The sequence below is a fragment of the Pleurodeles waltl genome, chromosome 7 (assembly GCF_031143425.1).
Source record: "Pleurodeles waltl isolate 20211129_DDA chromosome 7, aPleWal1.hap1.20221129, whole genome shotgun sequence".
Taxonomy (NCBI): domain Eukaryota; kingdom Metazoa; phylum Chordata; class Amphibia; order Caudata; family Salamandridae; genus Pleurodeles; species Pleurodeles waltl.
Genome location: NC_090446.1, coordinates 173,815,640 through 173,830,287, shown reverse-complemented (window position 1 = coordinate 173,830,287; position 14,648 = coordinate 173,815,640). Strand labels below are relative to the sequence as shown.

The window sequence follows — 14,648 nt, the reverse complement described above, 5'->3', positions numbered from 1 at the left end:
TAGTTTCACCATGTGAAAGTGTTCTGACAGGATGTGAAGATTGAGGGTTCTAAGATCTAATATTGGCCTTAAGGTCCTGTCCTTTTTGGGAATAAGGAAATACAGTGAGTAAACTCCCATCCCAATTTGATTTTGTGGCACTGCTTCTATTGCTTGTTTGAGTAATAGAGATTTGACTTCTTCTTGCAGCAGAGTGATTTGGTCTATGGACAGCTTGTGTGATTTTGGTGGAATATTTGGTGGAGTTTGTGTCAATTCTATGCAATAGCCATTGCGGATAATTGATAATACCCAGCTGTCTGTGATAATGCCTAGCCAATTGTTGTGGAACTTTTGAAGTCTTCCCCCCACAGGCGAGGTGTGAATTGGGAGGGAATGGCACAAGTCACTGCTTAGTTTTGACATTTTCCCCTGCCTCTGGGATACTGGCCTCTGTAAGTGCTTTTGAAACCACCTTGTTGGTATTGAGGTTGGTAGGCCGACTTTGGCTGTGAGGTGGATGCCTTGGCAGTTTGGGCTCTAAATCCACCTCTATACTGGGGTTTACAAAAGGATCCCCTGTATTGTGTGGTATGCAGTGCACCCATGGCATTTGTGGTGTCTGAATCCTTTTTCATCTTTTCAATTGCAGTGTCAACCTCTGGGCCGAAAAGCTGTTTTTGGTTGAACGGCATATTGAGCACTGCCTGTTGGATTTCAGGCTTGAATCCTGAAGAACTAAGCCATGCATGTCTCCTTATGGTTACAGCAGTGTTGATGGTTCTGGCTGCTGTATCTGCAGAGTCTAGGGCTGACCTGATCTGATTATTAGTGATGGCTTGCCCTTCCTCTACTATCTGTTGTGCCCTTTTTTGCTGTTCCTTGGGGAGATGTTGGATTATGTCTTTCATCTCATCCCAGTGGGCCCTGTCATATCTAGCCAACAATGCCTGAGAGTTGGCTATTCTCCACTGGTTGGCTGCCTGAGATGCCACCCTTTTCCCAGCAGCATCAAATTCCTACTCTCTTTGTCCAGTGGGGGTGCATCACCTGACGACTGCAAACTTGCTCTCTTCCTGGCAGCACTTACAACTACCGAGTCTGGAGGTAACTGTTGTGTAATATAGACAGGATCGGAAGGAGGTGGCTTATATTTTGTATCCACTCTAGGAGTAATTGTCCTTGCTTTTACTGGCTCCTTGAATATCTGGTCAGCATGTTTTAGCATGCTGGGGAGCATAGGAAGCGACTGATAAGTTGCAGGCGTAGAGGAAAGTGTATTAAATAGGAAATCATCCTCTAATGGCTCAGTATGCATGGCGTCATTGTGATATGATGCCGCCCTAGCTATGACTTGAGTGTAGCCCGTACTATCCTCTGGTGGTGAAGGCTTAGAGGGATAGCAATCAGGGTTATTGTCTGGAACGGGGTCGGATCATAAACATCCCATGGATCCACATTGTCCTGCTGCGAATCCAAGGAGTGTAATGGTGACTGCATAGGTGTAGGACTGGTAGGCGGAGAAATATGTAAATGTGGAGAGTGAGGAGGAGAAAACTGAGGAGGTGGAGGTTTCTCCTTTGTTCTTGGCAGTTTAGCTGAAGGCTGTGTAGTGTCCAATTCCTCTTGAAAGGCTAATTTCCTCTTTGGTTTTGGAGGAGGTGCGGTTAAAATTCTGCCAGTCTCTTTATGGATGTGAATCCCGGCTTGCCTTTCAGCCATTGCCTCTATTTGTGAGTCCTCCTCAGTAGCTTTGTGACTTTCTTTAAGTACTTGTGAAAGTCCATGCTCCTCAGTATAAATAGGCTTTTCGGGCTCCAAAGCTGTTTTTTTCGGTATCAAAAAAGTCGGGGTTGAACGATTTTGGAGATTTCAACTCGAAAGAGCGATGTTTGCTCGGCTTGGAGACAGAGCTTCAGCTCTAGTCCGATGGCTTCGGAGGAGTGGCCTTTTTCGGTGCCGAAGTTGTGGGTTGGTCACCAAAGATCTTTTTTCGTTTCAAGCCATAGCCTTCAGGCAGTGGCGTCCCCAAGACCTTATGTTTTGGCTTGGTGGGACAGGGGCAGGCGTACTCATGTGCTGTCCTGCCGTGACCAGTCTGTCCTCCTCGGATTCCTGCTCGGAGTCGAATCCTCGAACGGAGACAGTGGTCTGCATGATCTCCTCCTCTTCGACGTCGAGACGTTCGGTGCTTTTGGATGCCATCACGAGTCTCCGTGCTTTTCTGTCTGAGCGTTTTCTTGGATCGGAAGGATCTGCAGGCCTCACAATTTTCTTCCCGATGGTCTGGGGAAAGGCAGAGATTACAGACGAGATGTTTGGTCCTTGTTAGGGAATTTTCCGATCCATGAGGCCCGAGTTGGGTGCGGGCGGCCCGAAGGGCGAGGAAAGATCTTTGATCCAACGGTACCGAAGTGCTGATAGAAGGTGGAATGCAATCGAAACAATACCGACGAGAAAAAAAGAGTTTTCAAGCTTTTCCGACTCAAAGCATTGGAGCGAAAGGAAACAAGTCCGAACCCGATGGAGGAAAGAAAACAATCTAACATGGAGTCGATGCCCACGCGCAATGGAGCCGAAGAGGAGGATTCACTCGATCCCGTGACTCAAAAACACTTCTTCGAAGAAAAACAACTTGTAACACTCCAAACTAAACACTAGATGGCAGACGTATGCACAGCGTGTGTATCTTCAGCTACACATGCCATTGAACATATATTAACAGAGGTGAGAATAGTTGCTGAAAAGCTTAAGGTTTACTAGAGGAAGCAATTATCTTATGAAGAGAACTCTTTAAGGAGATGGAAATAGGAAAGGACAAGAGCTAATGTGTTATGTGGAGAATGCAGGTTATATATCTGATGAAAAGGAATGAAAAAGACTTGCTTGCAAGACTTTTAAACAGTTTGGTGATTTTAAGGTGAATAACAAATCTGGTCCCAGGTTTTGAGCTCCACTGACTGGACATTGATGTTATTTACTGAATCCTACAATATCTCAGTTCTTCAAGCTCCTACAAGAAGTCTTGAGTGCTCACCCACACCACAAAGGGAGTTAAGTACCCAAAGGTTACTGAAATATAGTATAATGGTGCTAAATCACCAGTGGTACAACTGTACGTAAAAAAGACAATGCCCTGTACCACTCACTTCACAAGTAACTCAAGAAAAGGCTTCATGTAGACTCTTTTTTTTCACAATGCTAGAGGTGTACTATATGGTACAGCTGGGTAGCCCTATCTTGTAGTACACTCACAAATACCGTCTTGGGACCAGTCAGGTAAGTTTACTCAACTTTAAGCTCAACCCTAGGTAGCTGTGGCTGCGAGCAGTAAGGCTAAGCAAAGGAACAGTGTGTAAAACATTTTAACAACACCAAACAAAAGAATAAGAAAATCACACAACACCAGGTTAGAAACACAGATTAGACTTTTATGAATCTTAAGAGAGCTTAACCATCAAAATCCACTAGAGAGTTCCTGAGATATAGATTTTTAAAGGAATAACTTTAGCATCAACCGCAAACAAGCATCGGTCAACAACAACTTTAAAAACTTTTGAAAAGATTTGGAAAAGTTAGTATGGCAACTCCAGCCCAAGCTGGGCGACCATGTCCGGCATGACAGAGTTCCAGGGGGCCACACAGGATACTTTGGACAGTTACCTGGCCACCAGAGCATTTTTAGAGCAAGACCCATACTTTACCGGATTACCCCATAGACAAAAGTAGAGTGGTCTTGATGCTGAGGGATGCAGGCTCAAAGATGCGCCAGAAGGTGTGCCATCCACCGGGGTAAAGTCTAGTCCACAGGTGAGTGAGGACAACTCTGGTCACAGATTTCAGGGTACCACGAAGTCCCCTTGCAGGGTGTAGGAAGTTGGCTCTGTATGCACTATTTCAAAGTAAGGAATAGTATGCACAGAGTCCAAGGGTTCCCCTTAGAGGTAAGATAGTGGCAAAAAGAGATAATACTAATGCTCTATTTTGTGGTAGTGTGGTCGAGCAGTAGGCTTATCAAAGGAGTAGTGTTAAGCATTTGTTGTACATACACACAGGCAATAAATGAGGAACACACACTCGAAGACAAATCCAGGCCAATAGGTTTTGTTATAGAAAATGAAAATGTCACTTACCCAGTGTACATCTGTTCGTGGCATCAGTCGCTGAGATTCACATGGTATGCATGAGCGCTCGCCATCTGGTGTTGGGTCGGAGTGTTACAAGTTGTTTTTCTTCGAAGAAGTGTTTTCGAGTCACGGGACCGAGTGACTCCACCTTCTGTGCTCATTGCGCATGGGCGTCGACTCCATCTTCGATTGTTTTCCCCGCAGAGGGTGAGGTAGGAGTTGTACTATAGTAATAGTGCCCGCGCAATGAAAAATGTAAGTATGTACCTATTAAAGGATTAAGTAATATATATACAAATGTACAAAATTGAAGGTAACTTCTGAACTGCTACAGGCTTCCGGGGAGGTGGGTGGGTCCATGTGAATCTCAGCGACTGATGCCACGAACAGATGTACACTGGGTAAGTGACATTTTCAGTTCGATGGCATCTGTCGCTGTAGATACACATGGTATGCATAGACTAGTAAGCAGTTAGTTCCCCATAAGCGGTGGTTTAGCCTGTAGGAGTAGAAGTTGTCTGAAATAGAGTTCTTAATACAGCTTGACCTACTGTAGCTTGTTGTGCGGATAGCACATCTATACAGTAGTGTTTGGTGAATGTGTGAGGCGTAGACCAAGTGGCTGCCTTACATATTTCTTGCATTGGGATGTTTCCTAAAAAGGCCATTGAAGCACCTTTTTTCCTTGTTGAATGTGCCCTGGGAGTAATGGGCAGTTGTCTTTTTGCTTTAAGGTAGCAGATTTGGATGCATTTAACTATCCATCTGGCTATACCTTGTTTTGATATTGGGTTACCTGCATGAGGTTTTTGGAATGCAATAAATAGCTGTTTAGTTTTTCTGATGTTCTTCGTTCTGTCAATGTAGTACATTAATGCTCTTTTGACATCTAATGTATGTAGTGCTCTTTCAGCCACAGAATCTGGCTGTGGGAAGAATACTGGTAATTCTACCGTTTGATTTAGATGGAATGGAGAAATAACTTTTGGTAAAAATTTTGGATTAGGTCGTAGGACGACCTTATTTTTATGTATTTGTATAAAAGGCTCTTGTGTTGTGAACGCTTGAATTTCACTTACTCTTCTTAGAGATGTAATGGCGATGAGAAAGGCAACTTTCCAGGTGAGGAATTGTATTCCGCAAGAGTGCATGGGTTCGAAGGGTGGGCCCATGAGTCTTGTTAGAACCACGTTTAGGTTCCATGAAGGAACAGGTGGTGTTCTTGGTGGTATAATTCTTTTAAGCCCTTCTATGAATGCTTTGATAACTGGTATCCTATACAAGGAAGTTGAATATGTAGTTTGCAGGTATGCAGATATTGCTGCAAGGTGTATTTTAATAGAAGAGAAGGCTAGCTTTGCTTTTTGTAAATGGAGCAAGTAATTTACTATATGTTTTGGAGTTGCCTCTAGTGGTTGTATCTGATTATGATGGCAGTACCAAACAAATCTTTTCCACTTACTTGCGTAGCAGTGTCTAGTGGATGGCCTTCTGGCCTGCTTTATGACTTCCATACACTCTTGGCTAAGTTGTAAGTGTCCGAATTCTAGGATTTCAGGAGCCAGATTGCTAGATTCAGCGATGCTGGGTCCGGGTGTCTGATCTGTTGGTTGTGTTGCGTTAACAGATCTGGTTTGTTGGGCAGTTTGATGTGTGGTACTACAGACAGATCTAGCAGTGTTGTGTACCAGGGTTGTCTTGCCCACGTTGGTGCTATTAAAATGAGTTTGAGTTTGTTTTGACTCAATTTGTTTACTAGGTAAGGAAGGAGAGGGAGAGGAGGAAAAGCGTAAGCAAATATTCCTGACCAGTTCATCCATAGGGCATTGCCTTGGGATTGCTTGTGTGGGTATCTGGACGCGAAGTTTTGGCATTTTGCGTTCTCTTTTGTTGCAAATAAGTCTATTTGTGGTGTTCCCCAGAGTGTGAAGTAGGTGTTCAGAATTTGTGGGTGGATTTCCCATTCGTGGACTTGCTGGTGATCTCGAGAGAGATTGTCTGCCAGCTGATTCTGGATCCCCGGAATAAACTGTGCTATTAGACCAATTTGATGGTGGACTGCCCACTTCCATATTTTTTGAGCTAACAAGCTTAACTGCGTTGAATGTGTTCCTCCTTGTTTGTTTAGATAATACATCGTTGTCATGTTGTCTGTTTTGACAAGGATGTATTTGTGGGTTATGATTGGTTGGAAAGCTTTTAGTGCTTGAAAAACTGCTAATAATTCTAGATGATTTATATGCAGTTTTGTTTGATGTATGTTCCATTGTCCTCTTATGTTGTGTTGATTGAGATGTGCTCCCCACCCTGTCATGGAAGCATCTGTTGTTATTACGTACTGTGGCACTGGGTCTTGGAAAGGCCGCCCTATGTTTAAATTTATACTGTTCCACCATAGAAGCGATAGGTAAGTTTGGCGGTCTAGCAACACCAGATCTAGAAGGTGACCCTGTGCTTGAGACCACTGTGAGGCTAGGCACTGTTGTAAGGGCCTCATGTGCAGTCTTGCGTTTGGGACAATGGCTATGCATGAGGACATCATGCCTAGGAGCTGTAGTATTGTTCTTGCTTGTATTGTTTGGTTTGGAGACATGTGTTGAATGACCCTGTTGAAATTGTGGATCCTTTGTGGAGTTGGCGTTGCTACTCCTTTTGTCGTGTCTATTATGGCTCCTAGATATTGCTGTACTTTGCTTGGCAGAATGTTTGATTTTGCAAAGTTGACGGTGAACCCTAAATTGTAGAGGGTTTGTATGACTTGATTTGTGTGGTTTGAGCATTGTGTGAGCGAACTGGTTTTGATTAGCCAGTCGTCTAGATACGGGAACACATGTATTTGCTGCCTTCTGATGTGTGCAGCGACTACTGCTAGGCACTTTGTGAATACTCTTGGAGCGGTTGTTAAACCAAAAGGCAATACTTTGAATTGGTAATGTATTCCTTTGAATACAAACCTTAGATATTTCCTGTGTGATTGATGGATTGGTATATGGAAATATGCGTCCTTGAGGTCTAGGGTTGTCATGTAGTCGTGTTTTCTGAGCAATGGTAACACTTCTTGTAGTGTGACCATGTGAAAGTGGTCTGATTTGATGAATGTGTTTACTACCCTGAGGTCTAGAATTGGTCTCAGTGTTTCGTCCTTTTTTGGTATCAAGAAGTACAGTGAATAAACTCCTGTGTTTATTTGTGTGCTTGGTACTAATTCTATTGCATTTTTTTGCAGTAGTGCTTGAACTTCTATCTCTAGAAGTTGTGAATGGTATTTTGATAAATTTTGTGATTTTGGTGGTATGTCTGGAGGGAATTGCATGAATTCTATGCAATAACCATGTTGGATAATTGCTAGGACCCATGTATCTGTAGTTATTTCGTCCCATGCTTCGTAATATTGATGTATCCTCCCCCCCACTGGTGTTGTGTGGGAGGGGTGAGTGACGTGTGAGTCACTGCTTGTTGGTAGTGGTTTTGGGGCTTTGAAATCTTCCTCTATTCCTAGGAAATTGCCCCCCTCTATACTGGCCCCGAAAACCTCCCCTGTACTGTCCCTGGTAGGTGGGCGGTGCGGACTGTGAGGTGCTAGCTTGTGTGGCCTGACCCCGAAACCCTCCTCTAAAAGGTGTTTTGCGGAAGGTGTTATAAGATCCTCTGCTCTGCGGGGAGTAGAGTGCGCCCATGGCCTTGGCAGTGTCAGTGTCCTTCTTGAGCTTTTCTATAGCTGTGTCGACCTCCGGACCGAACAGAAGTTTCTCGTTTACTGGCATGTTAAGCACTGCCTGCTGAATTTCTGGCTTGAATCCAGACGTTCTGAGCCATGCGTGCCTACGGATGGTAACCGACGTATTAATGGTTCTTGCGGCCGTGTCTGCTGCATCCATGGAGGAGCGTATTTGATTGTTGGAAATGTTTTGACCCTCCTCAACAACCTGTTTTGCTCTTTTTTGCAGATCTTTTGGGAGATGTTCAATGAGATGCTGCATCTCATCCCAGTGGGCTCTGTCGTATCGCGCTAGCAGCGCTTGTGAATTTGCGATGCGCCACTGGTTTGCTGCTTGGACAGCAACCCTCTTCCCGGCTGCATCGAACTTCCTACTTTCTTTATCTGGGGGAGGTGCATCCCCAGAAGTGTGTGAGTTTGCCCGTTTTCTGGCAGCCCCTACCACCACAGAGTCTGGTGGCAGCTGAGAGGTGATGAAGACAGGGTCCGTAGGAGGCGCCTTATACTTTTTGTCCACCCTAGGCGTCACTGCCCTACTTTTAACTGGCTCCTTGAAAATGTCCTTTGCATGGCGTAGCATGCCTGGGAGCATCGGCAGGCTTTGGTAGGAGCTGTGGGTTGAGGAGAGGGTGTTAAATAAAAAATCATCCTCTACTTGTTCCGAGTGTAGTTCCACATTATGGAATAGAGCTGCTCTAGCCACCACTTGTGAGTAGGCTGTGCTGTCTTCCGGTGGTGATGGCCTAGTTGGGTATGTGTCTGGGCTGTTATCAGACACTGGTGCGTCGTACAAGTCCCACGCATCCTGATCTTGGTCGTCGTGGCTCATGGCGGTGTGAGCTGGCGAATGTGATGGGGTGTAAGTTGGCGAAGCCGGAGTTACAGGTGGAGGCGAGGGAGGAGGTGTTACCTTTTGTGTTGTTTGTTGCTGAGGAGTAAACTGAAGCGTTCTCTTTCGTTTGACAGGTGGAAGGGTACTGATCTTCCCAGTCCCCTGCTGAATAAAGATACGCTTTTGCGTGTGATCCACGTCAGTGGATTGCAGTTCTTGTTCAAATCTATGTTTCTTCATTTGAGAAGACATAGAATGCTCTTCGGTATAGGAGCCGGAAACAGGGTCTGGTGTCGCTTTTTTCGGCTCCGAAAGCCCTGTCGATTGTTTTTTCGGCTCCGAGGTAACCTTCCTCTTTTTCTGTGCCGAAAATTCTTGGCCTCTATGGTCTTCGGCGCCACTGTCTCGGCGTCGATCGGTGTCGACACCGAACTCTCGGTGTCGATGCTTCTGTTTAGCACTCTCTCGGTCCCGAGGAGGCTGCGTGCCGGTGTCTCGACCGAAGTCGGACGATCTCGACACTGAATGGGCCTTTTTCGGTGCCGATTGTTGGTCACCGAGAATTTGGGTGGAGCCATGGCCGGTTGGCAGTGGCGTCCCCTGGGCCTTCTTTCCTTTTTTAAGGTTTGATCTCGACGTCTTACTCACAGTTCTTGTAGAGTGTAGCTCGTCGGAGTCTGAATCCTGGATGGAAAAGGATTCCTCCTGTTCTTCTTCTGTCTCGAACTGTCGACGCTCTTTTGGCGTGGACGCCATCTGCAGTCTTCTCGCTCGACGGTCGCGCAGAGTTTTTCGGGACCGGAACGCCCGACAGGCCTCGCAGGATTCTTCACTGTGCTCGGGTGACAGGCACAGATTACAGACCGAGTGCAGGTCCGTATAAGGATATTTGTTGTGGCATTCGGGGCAGAATCGAAACGGGGTCCGATCCATCGGCGTTGTCCTCCACGCGGTCGGGCCGACTAGGCCCCGACGGGGTGCCGAAATCTACCCCGAAGGGCACCGAAGCGCTTCGATGTTCAACGCGTCGTCGTATGTGTCTATCTCTAACCGGATCGCAACGATACCGTCGAAAATCTTCCGTCTTCAGCTATCTTTCCGTTCCGAAACTCGGAGCGACATGAACACGTCCGAACCCGATGGCGGAAAGAAAACAATCGAAGATGGAGTCGACGCCCATGCGCAATGAGCACAGAAGGTGGAGTCACTCGGTCCCGTGACTCGAAAACACTTCTTCGAAGAAAAACAACTTGTAACACTCCGACCCAACACCAGATGGCGAGCGCTCATGCATACCATGTGTATCTACAGCGACAGATGCCATCGAACATATATTTTCTTAGTTTATTTTAAGAACCACAGGTTCAAATTCTACATGTAATATCTCATTTGAAAGGTATTGCAGGTAAGTACTCTAGGAACTTTGAATAATTACAGTAGCATATATACTTTTCACATAAAACACAAATAGCCGTTTTAAAAGTGGACACAGTGCAATTTTCACAGTTCCTGGGGGAGGTAAGTTATTGTTAGTTTTAGCAGGTAAGTAAATCACTTACAAGTCTCAGGTTTGGGTCCAAGGTAGCCCACCGTTGGGGGTTCAGAGCAACCCCAAAGTTACCACACCAGCAGCTCAGGGCCGGTCAGGTGCAGAGGTCAAAGAGGTGCCCAAAACGCATAGGCTTCAATGGAGAGAAGGGGGTGCCCTGGTTCCAGTCTGCCAGCAGGTAAGTACCCGCGTCTTCGGAGGGCAGACCAGGGGGTTTTGGTAGGGCACCGGGGGGGACACAAGTCCACACAAAAAGTACACCCTCAGCAGCGCGGGGGCGGCCGGGTGCAGTGTGTAAACAAGCGTCAGGTTCTCTGTAGGTTTCAATGGGAGACCAAGGGGTCTCTTCAGCGGTGCAGGCAGGCAAGGGGGTGCTCCTCGGGGTAGCCACCCCTGGGCAAGGGAGAGGGCCTCCTGGGGGTCACTCCTGCACAGAAGTTCCGTTCCTTCAGGTGTTGGGGGTGCAGGGTCTTTTCCAGCCGTCGGGGCTTTAGGTTCAGGCAGTCGCGGTCAGGGGGAGCCTCGGGATTCCCTCTGCAGGCGTCGCTGTGGGGGCTCAGGGGGGACAACTTTAGTTACTCACGGTCTCGGAGTCGCCGGAGGGTCCTCCCTGAGGTGTTGGTTCTCCACCAGTCGAGTCGGGGTCGCCGGGTGCAGTGTTGCAAGTCTCGCGCTTCTTGCGGGGATTGCAGGAGTCTTTAAATCTGCTCCTCTGTAACAAAGTTGCAGTCTTTTTGGAGCAGGTCCGCTGTCCTCAGGAGTTTCTTGTTCCTCTTGAAGCAGGGCAGTCCTCTGAGGATTCAGAGGTCGCTGGTCCTTGAGAAAGCGTCGCTGGAGCAGGTTTCTTTAGAAGGCAGGAGACAGGCCGGTAGGACTGGGGCCAAAGCAGTTGGTGTCTTCTTTCTTCTTCTGCAGGGGTTTTCAGCTCAGCAGTCTTCTTCGGTAAGTTGCAGGAATCTAAATTCTTAGGTTCAGGGAAGCCCTTAAATACTAAATTTAAGGGCGTGTTTAGGTCTGGGGGGTTAGTAGCCAATGGCTACTAGCCCTGAGGGTGGGTACACCCTCTTTGTGCCTCCTCCCAAGGGGAGGGGGTCACATCCCTAATCCTATTGGGGAATCCTCCATCTGCAAGATGGAGGATTTCTAAAAGTTAGAGTCACTTCAGCTCAGGACACCTTAGGGGCTGTCCTGACTGGCCAGTGACTCCTCCTTGTTATTCTCATTATTTCCTCCGGCCTTGCCGCCAAAAGTGGGGGCCGTGGCCGGAGGGGGCGGGCAACTCCACTAGCTGGAGTGTCCTGCGGTGCTGGAACAAAGGGGTGAGCCTTTGAGGCTCACCGCCAGGTGTTACAGCTCCTGCCTGGGGGAGGTGTTAGCATCTCCACCCAGTGCAGGCTTTGTTACTGGCCTCAGAGTGACAAAGGCACTCTCCCCATGGGGCCAGCAACATGTCTCGGTTGTGGCAGGCTGCTGGAACCAGTCAGCCTACACAGATAGTCGGTTAAGGTTTCAGGGGGCACCTCTAAGGTGCCCTCTGGGGTGTATTTCACAATAAAATGTACACTGGCATCAGTGTGCATTTATTGTGCTGAGAAGTTTGATACCAAACTTCCCAGTTTTCAGTGTAGCCATTATGGTGCTGTGGAGTCCGTGTTTGACCGACTCCCAGACCATATACTCTTATGGCTACCCTGCACTTACAATGTCTAAGGTTTGGCTTAGACACTGTAGGGGCACAGTACTCATGTACTGGTGCCCTCACCTATGGTATAGTGCACCCTGCCTTAGGGCTGTAAAGCCTACTAGAGGGGTGACCTATCTATACTGCATAGGCAGTGTGAGGTTGGCATGGCACCCTGAGGGGAGTGCCATGTCGACTTACTTGTTTTGTTCTCACCAGCACACACAAGCTAGTAAGCAGTGTGTCTGTGCTGAGTGAGGGGTCCCCAGGGTGGCATAAGATATGCTGCAGCCCTTAGAGACCTTCCCTGGCATCAGGGCCCTTGGTACCAGGGGTACCAGTTACAAGGGACTTACCTGGATGCCAGGGTGTGCCAATTGTGGAATCAAAAGTACAGGTTAGGGAAAGAACACTGGTGCTGGGGCCTGGTTAGCAGGCCTCAGCACACTTTCAATTCAAAACATAGCATCAGCAAAGGCAAAAAGTCAGGGGGTAACCATGCCAAGGAGGCATTTCCTTACACAGGGTTCAATGGAATGCTGATGCACACCTTGCACTTCTGCAACACAGCAGTCACAGTGAAAGTCTTTGGTGGAGGCTGGTGTCCCTCTTGGGTGACGAAACTGGTCACAACCAACACTCAGGAGTCCAGCAGACATGAGTGCACTTTTTGGCTATTCTGCTACCAGAGGTGCAACTTGGGCTTCTTCAACTTTGGTGTGGGGACCCAGTGTTGTTCTGGGAACCAAGTCAACAGGACCTTCGATTCTCTGCTTCAGAAAGAGGCTGGGAATCAACTTTTCCCCAGGCTAGGCATGCAGAACATGGTCCAAACTCAACTAGTTTAAAATGCAGCAGGTGCAGTCGCATCAATGTTGTAGCTTTCTTTCTGCACGTCCAACTGGTGCAGTGGCCTTCTTCTCGTCCTCTCTCCGTGTCCAGCAAATATTGAAGTCTCGGGTGCCTGGGGTGCACATTATGTAGGAAAGTACCTTTGGCATGGCTACTCCCACTTTGTGCCTGCTGTCAGTATGTTTTGACTGTGTTCACTGGGAACCTGCTAACCAGGACCCCGGTGACTGTGCTCTCTCCCTCTAAATTCTGTTGTTCCTGACTTAGTACATCCCACAATTGGTATACTGGTTCCCCATGGGCTGCAGCATGTATTATTCCACCCACGGGAGCCCATGCAAAATGCGTCTGCAGGCCTGCCATTGCAGCCTGTGTGAACAGTTGCATGCACCCTTTCACTACAAGTCACTGCACCAGGCCACTGTAAGTCACCCCTATGGCAGGCCCTCTTAGCCCAGAGGGCAGGATGAAAACACCTGTGTGTGAGGGCACCCCTGCATGAGCAGAGGTGCCCCTACAAACTTCAGCTCAATTTTCCTGGACTTCTTAAGGGTTGGAAAGCCATTTTACCCATGTACCGGACACAGGTCCAGATCATAATGGTAACTCTGAACCTAGGCATGTTTGGTATCAAACATGTGAATCATATCTCAATACTGTTGCCGGTATTATTGGCTGTCTGGTTAGCAGGCCTCTGTGCACTCTCAGAGTCGAAAAACCAGCTGTTAATAGTCCAAATCGGGGCAAAAAGAGGGGGGGATACCATGAAAAACCGTTTCCTTACAGGAGTGTGTGGTACTGAATTGGAACAGGTCCTGGAGGGCCTCTAGGGTTTCACTAGGGGTCAATTTCAAAATTTTCTAATTTCTGATCCTTGGGCACCACCCTCTGAATGAGCAATGCCACAGTACTGCAGATCTCAGAATGTCTTCAGGAGGCAATAAGCCATTAAGTCCACGGATGGAACTGACATATTAATGGCAGAAGGGATAAACTTTATAAACCAATATTTAGCCAAAAAGTGGATTCAGGTCTTATGTGGACAAAGGTGATTTATGCTTCTAGAAGCTGAGGCCTAGATTAAGACTCCCTTTCACCGCTTACATAGGAAATTTCAAGTTCCGGAGTGTTTATTATATTGTAGATTTACAAATCGTGTCACAGGCAGAGGCCAGCCTGACATCAACCAACAAAAGTTCAAAGTAAACAAACTGAAACACAAAGCAACTGACCACAAAGGATGTAATCCCAACTTAAGCAAGAAATATGTCTACTGCAGTAATTAATTAGTTTGAACAAAGGCATCTAAGGTATTAACAAGAGTCACAGATATAGTGCGACCCAGGACCAGAAAATTTATCTACCCTAGAATTAGGAATACTTAATGTCGGCATATGGCAGGTAAATCTCTGCCTATTTCATTATTCTTACTACTGCAAAATGTTAGACTGAAAGTGCAATATAGCCTTCTCAGAATCTATACAAATGTAAAAAAGTTTCCAAAATGTTGCATGGGTATAAGGGGTGGGGAGAATTATAAATTAATTGTAAAGGGCAACACTTTCTCATTAACAAAAAGACACAATGAAAAACAGAATCACTGAACAATTTATGCGATCATTGCAGACATTTTCTTTTGATCACCATGAAAGTTGTGAAACAAGAAGGCTGTACACAGGAGTACAATTGAATGATCACAAAGAAAAACAAAGTTAACATTTTTTTTAGAGAAAAGACAGAGACGGAAAGAAACATTTCTCATGTATTCAATACCAGACTGAATCCATCACTGGGTACTCACCGTTTTGACTCCATGGATATCAAGACCACGAGCAGCAACATCAGTGGCCACCAAAATATCGATTTGCTCATCCTTGAAGCGCCTGCAATAGAGACCAAGATTTAGGTTA

General features: G+C 46.7%; 1 protein-coding gene across 1 annotated transcript in view; it reads right to left on the bottom strand.

Annotated features, from left to right (window-relative positions):
• Positions 1–14,509: 14,509 nt before the first annotated feature.
• The window catches only part of DDX27 (DEAD-box helicase 27), a 240,072-nt gene continuing 239,933 nt past the window's right edge, over positions 14,510–14,648 (bottom strand). Inside the window, exon 13 of the mRNA XM_069243478.1 lies at positions 14,510–14,621. Coding sequence (XP_069099579.1) covers positions 14,525–14,621 — 97 coding nt within the window. The 3' untranslated portion in view covers positions 14,510–14,524. The remainder of the gene's footprint in view (positions 14,622–14,648) is intronic.